The 17,660-nt window shown below is 42.2% G+C and overlaps 1 protein-coding gene across 1 annotated transcript in view; it reads left to right on the forward strand.

Moving 5' to 3' along the window:
- Window positions 1-17,660, forward strand: part of LOC106571414 (vacuolar protein sorting-associated protein VTA1 homolog) — a 49,658-nt gene that overhangs the window by 9,746 nt on the left and 22,252 nt on the right. The window contains exons 2-4 of the mRNA XM_014144477.2: window positions 3,383-3,477; window positions 11,397-11,524; window positions 15,343-15,418. Coding sequence (XP_013999952.1) covers window positions 3,383-3,477; window positions 11,397-11,524; window positions 15,343-15,418 — 299 coding nt within the window. The remainder of the gene's footprint in view (window positions 1-3,382; window positions 3,478-11,396; window positions 11,525-15,342; window positions 15,419-17,660) is intronic.

Consider the following 17,660-nt stretch of genomic DNA (forward strand, 5'->3'; position numbering starts at 1 on the left):
GGCAAATTCAAAAACAACAAAATGTCATAATTCAACTTTCTCAAACATACGACTATTTTACACCATTTTAAAGATACGTCTCGTTGATGTAACCACATTGTCCGATTTCAAAAAGGCTTTACAGCGAAAGAAAAACATTAGATTATGTTAGGAGAGTACATAGACAAAAATAATCACACAGCCATTTTCCAAGCAAGGACATGTGTCAATAAAACCCAAAACACAGCGAAATGAAGCATTAACCTTTGATTATCTTAGGACACTCCTAGGACATTATGTTACACAATACATGTATGTTTTGTTCGATAAAGTTCATATTTATATCCAAAAACAGCATTTTACATTGGCGCGTGACGTTCAGAAAATATTTGGCCTCCAATACTGCCGGTGAATCAGCACAACAATTTACAAAAATACTCTTCATAAACGTTGAGAAAATATTCAACTGTTATTCAAAGAATTATAGATGAACATCTCCTTTATGCAACCGCTGTGACAGATTTCAAAAAAGCTTCACGGGGAAAGCACACTTTGCAATAATCTGAGTACTGCGCTCAGAAAAATACACCAGGCAATACAGATACCCGCCATTTTGGAGTCATCTAAAATCATAAATAGCATTAGAAATATTCACTTACCTTTGATCTTCATCAGAAGGCACTTCCAGGAATCCCAGGTCCACAATAAATGTTGTTTTGTTCAATAAAGTCCATAATTTATGTCCAAATAACTTCTTGTTTGCATGTTCAGTAAGCTACTCCAAATGTAGAAAGCGCGCCGAAAATTTCAGGACAAAAAGTTATATTTACGTTCGTTGAAACATGTCAAACGTTGTAAAACATGAATCTTTAGGGCCTTTTTAACGTAAAACTTTAGTAATATTCCAACCGGACGCTTCCAATGTCTTGAAAAACGTTATGGAACACAGCTACCTCCTCACGTGAAAGCGCGTAATTGTGGCCTGTCATTCTCTCGGTCATCAGACTCCAGGAGGTCTTATTCGCTCTCTGTTGACTGCAAAAGCCTGAAACACGTTCTAAAGACGGTTGACATCTAGTGGAAGCCTTAGGAAGTGCAAATTGAACCCTAAGTCACTGTATACTGAATAGGCCCAGTCTTGAAAAACTACAATCCAATTCCTGGTTGGATTTTTTTCTCAGGTTTTTGCCTGCCATATGAGTTCTGTTATACTCACAGACACCATTCAAACAGTTTTAGAAACTACTAATAATATGCATATTGTAGTTTCTGAGCCAGAGTAGTAACCTGTTTATATTGGGTACGTTTTTTCATCCGGCCGTGAAAATACTGCCCCCTAGCCCAGACAGGTTTTTAAAGCACTCTTTGAAGAATGGCAAACAATTATGTCATGTTTTTTGGCTAGACAGGCTCTAGGCTACAAGCTGATCTAGTGGCTCATCTTTTAATTTCCTAAGGGACAGCAGCATCCTTCACACTGTTAGCATTTAAATCGCGAACGTGTGGAAGGTATGATCTTAATTTTAGAGGCGGACACCTACTTGGGTGCTGGTCCGGAAAAAAAATTAACCTGCCTGTCTGACTTTGTGTAGCTAATGACTTTGAACTCACTGCATCGATGATTGTTGTTTTGTCCCGGTTGGAGACCGCTCATTATTAAGGCTCTGACTGCAGTCCTTCAGAGGCTCACACTTCAGGCTGTAGACTACACGTTCAAAGCATCAGTGTGCTGCTTTTTTGTTCTGCCTCTTCACGGCATTGCTCTTATTCTGAGTGGCTTCTTCCAGGCAGTGTTTTGTGTTATGTCTATAGCCTAGTCAGTTCAGGGGTCGGCAACAGGCGGCCCACGGGCCCCAACTCACCCAAGTGATTATACATTTTTGGCCCCCCAAAAGTTTTTTTTGTCAAAATAAAAAATATAGATCTGGGGGTGGGATAAAAGGATTGTTATTTTCCAATCCAATCTCATTAGCGCTTACTTGTCAATTTGAAGTGTAAAAACAAAATAGAATTACGTTTTGGTCCCCCAACCATCCACTTCACCCACGGCTGAATCTAGTTGCCTAGTCATATATAATTTCCCACATCTTCATTCATGTATCACGTCAATAGAAGGTCTGTCAATTAGGTATGGCGCTTTAGAGTTCTTTGTTGGTTGGAAACTGCAGCACTCGAAACAGCTGTAAACCCAGAGCTGTTGGATTTGGCAATGGCCTCTCAAACATTGAGTGTGTGTCAAAGTTGCACACAGGGAACACTTTAAGGCTCATGGGACAGTCCTTCACCAGATGTCTGGGTGTGCGCATGTTTTCAATCTCTGAAAACTGAGAGAAGAGCGCTAATGGTCCTGAGCCTGGATGCATAAAATCAAAGGATGCAAGGATCTGTCAACATGGAGGAGAGGGTGGATGGACAGCGTGTGTTGAAAACATGAGCCAAGATTCCCTCTTGGCTGCTATGTGCTGAGTGAAACAATGCTAAGGATATAATAACAATAATGCTAATATTTACACAGCCTCTTTCACGGACTTGCACTGTTGGGAGGTTGAATCAGTTAACTCAAAGTGAGCGTCATAACTCAGAGAAGAACGTGAAAACAATCTTGCAACCTTTCGGTTACTAGTCCAACGCTCTAACCACTAGGCTACCTGCCGCCCCAACATGCTGGACAAATGGACACTTTGGGTGATTTAGGGTAGCCTACTTTAATTTGAAAGACCTTACCCTGAACCCCAAAAATGTTTGACCATGTAACAGAACTATGTCCAGTCCACATTTGATTTTACCATATGAATTGCTGTTCGTGATAATAAAGAGAGAGACTCTACTCTAACTTTTAGTTTCAACACAGTGTACAAAACATTAGGAACACCTGCTCTTTCCATGGCATAGACTGACCAGGTGAATCCAGGCTATGATCCCATATTGATGTCACCTGTTAAATCCATTTTAGTCAGTGTAGATTAAGGGGGGGGCAGGTTAAGCCTTGAGATAATTGAGACATGGATTGTGTATGTGTTCCATTTCAGAGGGTGAATGCAAGACAAAATATTTAAGTGCCTTTTTAAACGGGGTATGGTAGTAGGCGCAGGCGCACAGGTTTGTGTGTGTCAAGAACTGCAACGCGGCTGAGTTTTTCACGCTCAACAGTTTCCTGTGTGTATCAAGAATTGTCCAACACTCAAAGGACATACATCTAACTTGACACAACTGTGGGAAGCTTTGGAGTAAATATAGCCCAGCATCCCTGTCGAACACTTTCGACACCTTGTCGTCCATGCCCCGACGAATTGAGGCTGTTCTGAGGGCACTCAGTGTTATTCTGGGAAACATGAAGTGTCGTCATCACCCCTGACACATTGCTCTGAGATAAAATAGTGATACCCTTTTCCTTCTCTTTCAGGTCGGCTTTATGCCATGCAGACGGGAATGAAACTGGACAGCAAAACCCCAGAATGTCGGAAGTTTCTTGTGCAACTGATGGATCAGTTAGAAACGGTGAGATAATTAGTCAGCTACACTAAAGGTTGGATACAGCCTTTGGAATGTTTAAACAAGTTTGCACACAATGACACATTTATCTACTATTTCCCAATTGTCTTCACATTATGATTTGTTGATTTTTGGGTAAGATATCATAATGTAGTTATCATAATGTACTTCTTCATATTCCTTGTTAATTCTATCTATTTCCTCTATTCTGTACCAATATCCACTAAATGAAGCTTATCACGTCGTGAATCTCTGAGGGCAGTTTAGTAATGAATATCTTCAAAGCCATTGGCTGCTAAGTGCACTTTAGGAGTCTTGACATTTGACTATTTTCAAAGCTGGTCAGGAACAGGCCTTTCAGTGGATTCAGTTTCCCTTCAGAATTGGATTTTGACACTGCCTCTCAAAAAGGACATTAACAACAAAGCGGCAGCCTCCCTTGATTTGAGTTCTGCGAACATGATTGAAATGTCTGCACCTCATCATTTTCAGTTATAAGAGTGAAATACTCGTTGATTCCAAACATCTGTAGTGTAATTGCCGTATGATCTAAATATAGGAGGAATTTTGTGATTTACATTGTCAAATTTCTCAAAAGGTGAATGCCAAATGTAATTTCTGCTTGTTTTGAGGGTCTAACAGTAATTCTTTAGCTTGTCCATCAGATATTCATATCTATAATCGTTAATAATGTAGCCCCTATATGTGATTAGGTCTACTTTTAAAGTTATCCAAGGAGAAATTTGAATCTTTGAGATAGTTAGATCACACATTTAGTCAAAGCTTCGGTAAGACTGTAATCTGAACCACCATTAGTTACGGAAAGCATGCCTTTTGAATAATGGATTCCTTCAGAAATGTACTTCTGAAATTTCTTGAGTGGAATTGTGAGACATGCAATAAAAAAAACATCTGCTTTGAGTTTTAAGCTCTGTGTTTAATGTAAGACCTGCTCGGCATATACAGTACGTTAGGAAAGTATTCAGACCCCTTGACTTTTTCTACATTTGTTACGTTACAGCCTTATTCTAAAGTGGATTAAATTGTTTTTTTTCCATCATAAATATACACACAATACCCCATAATGACAAAGCAAAAACTGTATTTTTTTTATTTTCCAAATGTATTAAACAGAAATATCACATTTACGCAAGTATTCAGACCCTTGACTCAGTACTTTGTTGAAACACATTTGGCAGCAATAACAGCCTCAAGTCTTCTTGGGTATGACTCTACAAGTTTGGCACTCCTGTATTTGGGGAGTTTCTCTCATTCTTCTCTGCAGATGCTCTCAAGCTGTGTCAGGTTGGATGGGGAGCGTTGCTGCACAGCTATTTTCAGGTCTCTCCAGAGACGTTAGTCCGGGCTCTGGCTGGACCTCTCAAGGACATTCAGAGACTTGTCCAGAAGCCACTCCTGCATTTTCTTGGTTGTGTGCTTAGGGTCGTTGTCCTGTTGGAAGGTGAACCTTCGCCCCAGTCTGAGTTCCTGAGCGCTATGGAGCAGGTTTTCATCAAGGATCTCTCTACTTTGTTCCGTTCATCTTGTCATCATCCTGGCTAGTCTCCCAGTCCCTGCAGCTGAAAAACATCCCCACAGCATGATGCTGCCACCACAATGCTTCACTGTAAGGATGGTGCCAGGTTTCCTCCAGACCTGACGCTTGGCATTCATCAGATCAGAGAATCTTGTTTCTCATGGTATAAGAGTCCTTCAGGTGTCATGTGCCTTTTACTGAGGAGTGGCTTCCGTCTGGCCATTCTACCGTAAAGAGATGGTTGTCGTTCTGGAAGGTTCTCCCATCTCCACAGAGGAACTCTGGAGCTCTGTCAGAGTGACAATCGGGTTCTTGGTCACCCCCCTGACCAAGGCCCTTCTCCCCTGATTGCTCAGTTTGGCCCAGCAGCCAGCTCTAGGAAGAGTTTTGGTGGTTCCAAACTTCTTCCACTTAAGAATAATGGAGGCCACTGTGTTCTTGGGGACCTTCAATGCTGCAGAAATCTTTGGGTACTCTTCCCCAGATCTGTGCCTCGACACAATCCTGTCTCAGAGCTTTAGGGACAATTCCTTTGACCTCATGGCTTGGTTTTTGCCCTGACATGCACTGTCAACTGTGGGACCTTTTATATAGACTGGTGTGTGCCTTTCCAAATGTGTGTAGATTAATGAGACATTTGTTATTTGATACTTTTTAGAATAAGGCTGTAACGTGGAAAAAGTCAAGGGGTCTGAATTCTTTCAAAATGCACTGTATTTTCCTTGAGATTTGCTTAAGGTTTTAATGCAACATGGGTGTTCTCTCTCACACTGTAGCGAACTCTTGATACGTCACACATTTGCACATCCTTCGGTAAGGAATGTTTGTTAGATGTCATGGAAAGGAAGCAACTATAATAACCAATACATTCTTATGTGAAAGAGAACGGTTATATCATATTATGAAAAAATATATATTTCTTAACTATCCTATCTGTTAATTGTTTCCTTTGAGAAAATGTAAGAGCACTGTATTCTCATCAAGATTTCAAAAGACTGGGTTTATGGTCTTCCTCTAAAAGAGGAGCAGGAAACAACCTCTGGATGCTGTTTACTCAGGGATTTTTATAGAGCTAGTGTCTCAGCCAGCGAAGAGCCCAGACCTGGTGGGTGCATCCCGTTTAAAGGGCTTTTAAAAAGGTGGTGAAGAAACTTCTATGAGATACATCTTTGACCTACTTTCACAGATTATGTCAATGTGAACTCGAGACAGATTGTTAAACTTCTTTTGTTTTATGTCTTGCGCCTTGTATGATATTTCTGGAAGTTAATGCGAAATCATTGTTTTATTTTTCCTCCCTAATCATGGGAACATGAATGAGACTTTCATTCCATTCCAGAAGAGGAAGCACAGTATGAAATTGAAGATGGCGACGAAGAACATGGTTGACGTTTTACATTCTCCCAACCAATTGTGCTATTGTTTTTTTGTTATTTTTTAAATTATTTTAAATTATTGTGTACATAATGTTGCTGCTACTGTCTCGTCTGACCGAAAATAACTTCTGGACATCAGAAAAGCGATTACTCATTGCGGACTGGAAGAAACTTTTTCCTTTAACGAGTCCGACGAGAAGGATATCCTGCTTTCACTGGAACAGGCACAGATCCATGCCTTTTGCGTGAAAAGATGCCGGAAAAGGGGACACAGATCGGGGATCCTTCTGAGAATCTGTAGGCGAGCGAGTAAACTCCCACTGCCATCCGTTCTTCTTGCTAACGTGCAATCATTGGAAAATAAAATTTGATGACCTACTATTAAGATTATCCTACCAACGGGACATTTAAAAACTGTATCATCTTATGTTTCATCGAGACGTGGCTGAACGAAGAAACGGACAATATAGAGCTAGCAGGATTTTCCATGCACCTGCAGAACAGAGACACTACCTCTGGTAAGACACGGGGTGGGGGGGGGGGCTTTTGTCAATAACAGTTGGTGCGCGATGTCTAATATTAAAGAATTCTCGAGGTATTGCTCGCCTGAGGTAGAGTACCTTATGGTAAGCTGTAGACCACACTGTCTACCAAGAGAGTTCTCATCTGTATTATTCGTAGCCATCTATTTACCATCACAAAGCGAAGCTGGCACTAAGACCGCTCTCATTGAACTCTATAAGGCCATAAGCAAAGAAGAAAATGCTCATCCAGAAGCAGCGCTCTTAGTGGCCTGGGATTTTAATGCAGGCAAACTTAAATCAGTTTTACCAATTTTTTTACCAGCATGTCACATGTACAACCAGGGGGGAAAAAATCCTACACCACCTTTACTCCACACACAGAGATGCATAAAAAGCTCTCCCCCCGCCCTCCATCTGACCACAATTCTATCCTCCTGATTCCTGCTTACAAGCAAAAACTAAAGCAGGAAGTACCAGTGAATCGCTCAATACAGAGGTGGTCAGATGACACGGATGCTACACTACAGGACTGTTTTGCTAGCACAGACTGGAATATGTTCCGGGATTCATCCAATGGCATTGAGGAATACATCACCTCAGTCATTGGCTTCATCAATAAGTGTATCGACAACGTCGTCCCCACAGTGACTGTACGTACATATCCCAACCAAAAGCCATAAATTATAGGCAACATCCGCATCGAGCTAGAGCTGCCGCTTTCAAGGAGCGGGAGACTAATCCGGACACTTATAAGAAATCCCGCTATGCCCTCAGACAAACCATCATACAAGCAAAGCGTCAATACAGGATTAAGATTGAATCCTACTACACCGGCTCTGACGCTCGTCGAATGTGGCAGGGCTTGAAAACTATTACGGACTACAAAGGGAAACCCAGACGCGAGCTGCCCAGTGACGCGAGCCTACCAGACGAGCTAAATGCCTTTTTATGCTCGCTTCGAGGCAAGCAACACTGAAGCATGCACGAGAGCACCAGCTGTTCTGGATGACTGTGTGTGAACTCTCTCGGTAGCTGATGTGAACAAAGCCTGCTGGGCCAGACGGATTACCAGGACGTGTACTCAAAGCATACGCGGACCAACTAGCAAGTGTCTTCACTGACATTTTCAACCTCTCCCTGACTGAGTCTGTAATACCTACATGTTTCAAGCAGACCACCATAGTCCCTGGGCCCAGGGAAGCAAATGTAACCTGCCTAAATGATTACCGCACCATGTCACTCACGTCGGTAGCCATGAAGTGCTTTGAAAGGCTGGTCATGGCTCACATCAACAGCATCCTCCTGCACACCCTAGACCCACTCTAATTCACATACTGCCCCAACAGATCCACAAATGAAGCATTCTTAATCACACTCCACACCGCCCTGTCTCATCTGGACAAAAGGAACACCTATGTGAGAATGCTGTTCATCGACTACAGCTCAGCATTCAACACCATAGTGCTCACGAAGCTCATCACTAAGCTAAGGACTCTGGGACTAAACACCTCCCTCTGCAACTGGATCCTGGACTTCCTGATGGGCCGCCCCCAGGTGGTAAGCGTAGGCAACAACACGTCTGCCACGCTGATCCTTAACACTGTGGCCCCTCAGGGGTGTGTACTTAGTCCCCTCCTGTATTCCCTGTTCACCCTCGACTGCGTGGCCAAACACGACTCCAACACCATCATTAAGTTTGCTGACGACACAACAGTGGTAGGCCTGATCATCGACAACGATGAGACGGCCTATAGGGAGGAGGCCAGAGAACTGGCAGTGCGGTGCCAGGACAACAACTTCTCCCTCAATGTGAGCAAGACAAAGGAGCTGATTGTGGGCTACAGGAAAAGGCGGGCCGAACAGGCCCCCATTAACATTGACAGGGCTGTAGTGGAGCGGGTCGAGAGTTTCAAGTTCCTTGGTGTCCACATCACCAACAAACTATCATGGGCCAAATATACCAAGACAGTCATGAAGAGGGCACGACAAAACCTTTTCCCCCTCAGACTGAAAAGATTTGGCGTGGGTCCCCAGATCCTAAACTTTCTACAGCTGAACCATCGAGAGCATCCTGACCGGTTGCATCACTGCCTGGTATGGCAACTGCTCGGCATCTGACCGTAAGACGCTTCAGAGGGTAGTGCATACGGCCCAGTACATCACTGGAGCCAAGCTTCCTGCCATCCAGGACCTCTAGAATAGGCAGTGTCAGAGAAAAGCCCATAAAATTGTCAGACTCCAGTCACCCAAGTTATAGACTTTTCTCTGCTACCGCACGGCAAGCGGTAGCAGAGCAAGTCTAGGACCAAAAGGCTCCTCAACAGCTTCTACCCCCAAGCCATTAGACTGCTGAACAATTCATAAAAATCGCCACCGGCCAATTTACATTTACACCCCCCCTCCCCTCTTGTACACTTCTGCTACTCGCTGTTTGTTTGTTACCTATGCATAGTCACTTCACCCCCACCTACATTTACAGATTACCTCAACTAGCCTGTACCCCTGCACACTGACTTGGTACCGGTGCCCCCTGTATATAGCCTCGTTATTCTTATTGTGTTACTTTTTATTGTTACTTTTTATTTTAGCCTACTTGGTAAATATTTTCTTCTTCTTGAACTGCACTGTTGGTTAAGGGCTTGTAAGTAAGCATTTCACGGTAAAGTCTACACTTGTTGTATTCAGCGCATGTGGCAAATAAAGTTTGATTTGAAGAAACAGAAATCTTACATCGCACCATGTGGTTCTTTATCATTTTACCTCTTAACAGTTTAATATCCACTAAAGCTACACATTTTTAGGGAAACAAACAACCAATTATTATTATTTTGTGCAGAGGATGGATAATTAAGGTGCCAATCTGTCTTTTTTTGTTCTGGTATTGAAGATGAACTAAAGCATGCCCTCAGCATATTGACCAGCACACTTGGCTCGTTCTCTCCATCGTTAAATTAGCGTTCGGAGAGCAGTGGATTAGGGAGCGAAGGTGTGGTGGAAGAGACTGTCTGTATTTAGGCTATACACTGATGGGCCTCTGTTTCATGGAAACAGCAGTTTTTGTTTTCCTGATCGCCGCTTTGGCGGTCTTTAACATTGCATTGTCAGTCGCTTCAATGCACTAGCTGTTTGTTTTTGTTGGCCTACAATGCCTATACAGACCTGATGAGTGTCAGTAGACCTAGTTCTCGTCTGTTAGGGTTGCTTTACCCCAAGGGTACGAAACACATTTCTCACTCATTCTGTTTTGCAATGACAGCAAAACCATCAAAGAAGATGCAGCCTTTCATGGTAATATTGTCCTGACGTATTGAAAATGACTATTGTGTTTTGCTAAGCTGTTCTAGTACAACAGGGACTTCTAGAGAACCCCAGAGTAGTTTTAGTGGTGTTTTGTGATCCAAGCTGAATCCTTTGATTCAATTAGAAACGGCTGGCTCGACTTTCTAGAAAGTCGGCACACTTCCTTCTAAGTTATGTTTTTAAAGTCCTTCGCTAACACAAGTAATGTACTGTGCTGCGTGTTACCTGCTTTTTTTTCAGCTTTTTTTTTTTAAGCATAGGTTGAGATTTCATTAAAACATGAACAGTAAGTCCATTCAGGAGAGCAGAGTGCACCTGTTGAAATGTAATCAGTATTATTTGCTTTACTGATTTTACAAGGAAACCTCTCTAGCAGACTGTAACATCTCAGAGAGAGGCTGGCTCTGTGACAGTGAGTGGGCTTTGCGGCTGCATTTTTGGCAACTGGCCACAATCCATTAAGGCACAATATGGGTACAGCAATAATTGAAAGTGTCAGCTGCATGCAGGGGTTGACCATACACAGACAATGAAGTTTTGACAAAACAAACAAGTCACAGTTAGAAATATAAAAATTGTGTGAGTTTTCCAGTGTCTGTGTCACTGGTATTGTCATGGATGATTGTCATGTAAGAGCAGTGTGATAAAGTAAACTGCCAGTTCTTTGCAACTGGCTTTGATGTTTCTGGTTAAATATCCTTTTGGTGAGTGGTGCTCAGCACATGATTTATTGTCCCGCACTGTTGAAATGAAAGCGGTAAAATACACCCTTGGTTATTGTCCATGTAATGATCTGTGGGTGCATCTCCAGAGACCCTCCACTCCACCATACTAGACTCTATTGGAGTGGAATCAGTGTCTGCGCTCTGCTGCATCCCAGGAATGTATTATTCACGCCATGGAAAGCCTCGCCTCACACGTTTCATGCACACTACAGTACACAGGCTCCCTCTATGTATAGACCATGTCTGTGCTGTTCAGGAACCTAGGAGGAACATTTTGTATCAGATGAAAGATTGATAAGCTGAAAAGTCAAAGTGAATGTGCATTTTGAAACTACTCTGTATTGATTGATTGCCTTTTGTAAAATGTTTGCCACTTCCAACCTGTGGTTTTTCAGGTTGAATGTGCCTACCTGCAGAACATAATTTACTTTTGTGTGATTTGATGCTGTTGTGTGTTTTTCAGATGAAGAAGGAGCTGACTGACAATGACTCAATCTCCCAGGAAGTTGTCGGCAATGCCCACATCGAAAACTATGCCTTAAAAATGTTCCTCTACGCTGACAACGAGGATCGATCTGGACGATTCCACAAGTAAGGCTACTTCTTCACTCACTGTCTTACTACCTGCTTAGCATGGGGAGAAGTCTTACTGTACTGTAGCTGCAGACAGCTCCCTGCCTCTTGAATCTCAGCATGGCAGTGGACTGTTTCCAATTTTCTGATTCCAATACGTAAGCCCTCATGAATACCATTTCCTTTCACTGAACCACGACACAAAATAATCACACTGTTGCTTTTGCACATGAAGGGTCCTTTCCAGAGTCTAAAATTAGCAACAAAGCCCTGTCTGTGTGAATAGATTGCCACAGGGGTGAGATGATTCCTATTGGCCATGCAGGTGTAGCGTTACAGGTCTGGCTGCCATAATGAGTGTGTCGTTGGCCCTGACGTCAGCAGCAGGCTGGACAGTAGAGCAGAGTTTTCCAGGAACGGTGGTTGCCTGGTCAGGCCAGGCCAGCCAGGGTCTCCAGTACTGTAGGCAGGGACAGGATGCTGTCTCCTGTGTGCTGATTCCAGGCCCCAGATACAGCGCCAGACACAGTCCTGAACATGGGAGAGAAATAACATTTGAGTTTTGCAGCTAGTAATTAAAGACTTCATCCATTTTGCATATGTCTGTGTGCCCATTCATCTTGTGCAATGTAGCAATTTGGATGAAAAATGTTTTCTGCCTATATTTTAAGATGACAGGTTTTCACTAATCCGCTAAATTGTTTCTAAGCAATGAGCAATGTTTCATTAAAGCCCCATTGAACTCGCTACCCAACTGATGAGTAGAAGTCAAATCAACAGTTCTGATGATTCATATTCTTATCCCAACAAGTAAAACTTTGATATTTTGGGGACTCCATTGAGTATAAAGGGGTAATCATATAAGCATTGGACTTTTATCCAGCTATTATGTTGTTGGCCGGTTATGGTCTTTGTATTTTCAAAAGCTTAAATCGAGTCAGTGCCAAAGTGTTGACAAATCTAATGTGGTTTCAACTTCTAAATTGATCAGGAGGCTTTAAATCCATCAGTTCCAGTGAAAGATTTTATCCTTCAATTTAAAAAAAGATTGTGCATAAAAGTAGGGTCAGATAAAATATCTCATAGCTGGAAGCGTGGAAGTCATTCACTGAGGTCTTGAGGCTCTGTCCAGAGCCTTTGACATAATGCATGTAAATAGCCTGAGGCAGGCCCAATTTCTGTCCAATATGCTGACCTCTGCAGAGCCAGCCAGATAAAAGCCATGAAAGCACACACTGTTGTGTTGAGAATGCAGGCTAGAATGTGCTGTAAATTAACCTCCATGCTGTTTCATCCCTTTCTGTTTTCACATTTGCCTCCCCTTCCCCGCAACCCACCCCCTGCGTCATGAGAATCCAAATGCCAATGACGTTAATCAAGTGAGAAGTGGGCGGAGATGGACTTCCAAATCTTTCAGTAATAGGCCTGGATCTCTTTTTTTCAACGTAGGCTAGTCGTCTTACCTCCAGCCATGTATTGTTATTCAAGATGCATTTTGTTTTCCTTTTCGTCTTACCGTCTTGTTTCCACAACACGACAGTGAGACGTGCTACAAACCCACAAAAATATTGCTCAACCTTCAGTAAGGTCTGCTGAAGTAGCGGTCCGCCATGAATTGCCTCCCAGTGAACACCATCTTAGTTAACCTCAGGTTAAGGTGAAGCGGTGTGGAAGGATTTACTGTGATCAACCCAGACATCAGGATGGTTTCCACGGTGCTCTGCAGTACTAGTATTTTGCAGACCATTAAATAGGAATGGATGAAGTGTGGTCAGCCTTTGATTAATGCTGGCTGCAGACGGAGAGGGAGTGGCTGCTCTGCACTGTGTGTTGAAGAAAGGATGCTGTATGGTTTCTGTCTCACAAAATTATTTTTCTTAGGAAATTGAAAACATTAAATATACCCAGTGTTTAATAATTGATATTTGAACAAGGAATGCACTTGAGGCCAATCTTGAGAGTTATATAGTATACCTATAGTATGTTTTGATGACGTCATTTCTGTTTGTCTGGTAAAACTGGTGCCAGCAATGGTATGTAGGCAAATGCGTACAACCACATTTGAAAATACAAATAAAACACGCTTGTCTTCAAGTCGGGATAACGAGAAGTGGGCTATATTAATATTCCACTCCGGCACAAAAAGAGCTTTGATTTACAAGAAACTGGATCTACATAAACAAGCTATAAATGTTACGTTATGTCATGTGTGGAGGTGCAGAGTTGAATGTTTATGGGAACTAATCCTGAATAGGAAACTTCCTTCAGCTTTTCAATACATTGGTCTACTTTCCACTCTGCACTGCTCTGCTCCACGACAAGTCTTACATTGACATGGCACACCTCTGCGCTGGAAGCCCCCAGAAAGCAAGCCCCTATGTTTCTGTGTTTTTTTTACTGCCTTGTGTTTATGCTTCCTGGAACCAGCTGTGGGATTTTATGACATTTTTCCTCCCTCCTTCCTGTCCTGTGATCTACACTGAATTCCCATAAGTGGTGTCGCCTCTGAACTCTGACTCCAGACCCACATTCCTCTCTTTGTGTCATGACTCGTGTCATAGTTTGATATTTACAGACCTGTTTGATTCCTTGGATCCAATTATCATTCAAATTCATAAGAGACAAATCCACATACACTACATGGCCAAAAGTCACCTGGCTCGCAGTCCACGTTTCAATTTATCCCAAAGGTGTTCGATGGGGTTGAGGTCAGGGCTCTGTGCAGGCCAGTCAAGTTCTTCTACACCGATCTCGAAAAACCATTTATGTATGGACCTTGCTTTGTGCACAGGGGCATTGTCATGCTGAAACAGCCAAGGGCCTTCCCCAAACTGTTGCCACAAAGTTGGAAGCACAAAATCGTCTAGAATGTCATTGTATGCTGTAGCATTAAGATTTCCCTTCACTGGAACTAAGGGGCGAACCATGAAAAACAGCCCCAGACCATTATTCCTCCTCCACCAAACTTTACAGTTGGTACTGTGCATTCAGGCAGGTGTAGCGTCCTCCTGGCATCCACCAAACCCAGATTCATCCGTCAGACTGCCTGATGGTGAAGTGATTCATCACTCCAAAGAATGCGTTTCCACCAGTGGCGAGCTTTACACCACTCCACCCGATGCTTGGCATTGCACATGGTGATCTTAGGCTTGTGTGTGGCTGCTCGGCCATGGAAACCCATTTGATGAAGCTCCCAACGAACAGTTCTTGTGCCAACTTTGCTTCCAGAGGCAGTTTGGAACTCATTAGTGAGTGTTGCAGCTGAGGACGGATGATTTTTTACGTGCTTCAGCACTCGGTGGTCCCATTCTGTGAGCTTGTGTGGCCTACAACTTCTCAGCTGAACCGTTGTTGCTCCTAGACGTTTCCACTTTACAATAACAGCACTTACAGTTGACTGGGGCAGCTCTAGCAGGGGAGAAATTTTAAGAAAAGGTGGCATCCTATGACGGTGCCACGTTGTAAGTCTTCAGTAAGGCCATTCTACTGCCAACGTTTGTCTTATTATTATTCTTCTTCTTATTATTATTATTATCATTATTGTTATTGTTTATTTGTATTGTCCATGGAGATTGTATGACTCTATGCTTGATTTTATACACCTGTCAGCAACCGGTATGACTGAAAAAACTGAATCCACTCAGTTGAAGGGGTGTCCACATACTTTTCTGTATATATATAGTGTATTTGATAATTATAGAATTATCCATGTTCTGTGACGCAGCCTAATCCGTTCTTGTAGAAGACATTTGTCACAGTTGGCAGGTTTAAAACACTTGGGTCTAATGACTTCAGTATGCCTTAATTAACTTCTTTTTTTTTGTCTCTCTTTGTAGGAATATGATTAAGTCCTTCTATACATCTAGCCTTTTGTTAGATGTCCTGTCAGTTTTCGGCGAGTTATCAGAGGAGGTAAGTTAAAAAAAAATATATATATATATATTAAAAATTACATTTTTTTTACATATTTTTCACCTAGTCGGCTCTGGGATTCAAACCCGTGAGCTTTCAGTTACTGGCCCAACACTCCTAATCACTAGGCTACCTGCAGCGCATACTATATTGAATACCCTTATCCTACTGTATAAGGCCTATAAATTACTGTAACTACATATACCTTTTTATTTCAGCATATTAATTAATGTGTGAAGTAATACGAACTGACTAGCCACAATTCCATCCTTCCATCAGTCTACGGCTGCTCTCAAAGACATAGAAAATATGAGGAATTTCTATTTGATCTACTCATTCCAGTCTTGAGATTACTGACTGATCTGACTGGAAAACAGTGTGTTCCTGGAAACAGCTTGTAACATATAGAGCCTCCAGTCTAGAACTGTAGGCTACTAGACAGGGTGTTTCTCAGAATGCATACTAGAGTGCTCCACACTCTCATGCTCCGAGTGCATTCTCCGACCACGTTCTCTTGACTACGTCCTTCTGAGGACGAGAGTGTGGAGAATGCACACAACAATACATTTGAGAAGCACTCACACTCCCCCAACTGTGTCTGTATTACCTCAAGCTTCACCCCCTCATTCACTGGAACTTCTTCCAGCCAGCACAATGGACGAAACAAGATATACACAAAGCAAACGCTTTACTTCATAAATATCAGCTAGATTTGTGAATTTTAATAATCTAGCTATCCAGCTAGTTCAACAGTCAAAAATTACCTAAAACTAATGTTATGCAAGGTAGATGTACATTTTTTTGTGTGTAGCTACCAATTCTTCATGGCTAGCCAGTTAGCTAAATTGACTTACTATGGACTTACCCATTCCCCCAACTGTCTTCCAGCCAGGACAACAATGGCAATGGAAACGAAACAAGACACACACACACACACACACACACACACACACACACACACACACACACACACACACACAAAACAACCGTTTTACTTCATAACTATCAGCTAGCTATATGTGAATCCTAATAATGTAGCAAACCAGATAGTTTAACAGGCAAAAGTGACTGAAAATGTATATTATACAAGATATCAATTCTTCGTGGATAGCTAGCTAACAATTCTTCATGGCTAGCTAACAGTACTAGTAGCTAGCCAGTTAGCCCGATTGCCTTATTTTGGACTTGCTATCTACGGTATGTTGGCAGGTAGACATACCAAAATTAACACAGCATGTATTTATTAAGATATCAAGATGAAATATTGTGGTCAGGCAACATGAAATGTGAATAGGCAACATTTAATTCCTTAGTATGTGTGAATTTTCTCTCGCTTCAGCTCAAATAAAGGCTGCCATTGATTTCAAGAAATGTAGCTTCATTTTTTACGTGGTTGAGTCATATTTGTTTGCTTAGTTTCTATTGAAGCTTGCATCGGTGCATGCTTCAAAATATTTACAAACGGAGTATGCATTTGTGAAGTGTCCTCCGTGCTCTGTTTCGAATACTTTGATTTGGACTCCAACCCTCCCGCGCTCCAATTTGCGTGCTCGGAGCACGGTAGTATGCATTTTGAGAAACACTCATAGACCCCATCTCAGCAGCTGTGGGCTTATTAAAGCTTCTCTCTCTATGGCTACAGATGGCTTTTCTACTGAGGGAAGTGGCCTGTGGCAGACAACAGACAATGTTTCATTGAGTGGCTTGTCTCTCCCTAAGGGCCATGCATTTTCCTGCTGCAGATAGCTCATTGGAGAGGCTGCTTTAAAACTCAGTTTTTTTCTCTGTACCACTAACCCAGACAATCGAGCCTCACAGTTCCCCGCTCGCTGATTGCTGTATATACTTTTCTTTATACAAAGCACGTCACAATGCATTGTGGGAGATTGGATTTCTTACAGAAAAAAAAAGACATTTCATCACCAGAGAGTGGAGGACCCAAACTTTTAGAAAATGGTGTTTGAGGGAGTATGTGAGACTATTAAGTGTGAGCTCTAATCATAGCTACCATCAGTCCTAAACTTCCCCTCAGGGCTAGCATGTTGTTATCTCCAGGGATAATTTAGATTAGAATTATGATTGTGTGTGTTAGTTGCTTCAGAAAGAAATGTCTTCATTGTATTAATTTTGCTAAGTCATTTAGAAAGAAACCACCTGGATGTACTGGTTTGGAATAACCCTTGTGGCTGAAGTGAATGTGTAGTTTAGGACATTGAAGTTTTGTTTTCTCCAAAGGAAGCTC

Source organism: Salmo salar, chromosome ssa15 (genome assembly GCF_905237065.1).
Source record: "Salmo salar chromosome ssa15, Ssal_v3.1, whole genome shotgun sequence".
Classification (NCBI taxonomy): domain Eukaryota; kingdom Metazoa; phylum Chordata; class Actinopteri; order Salmoniformes; family Salmonidae; genus Salmo; species Salmo salar.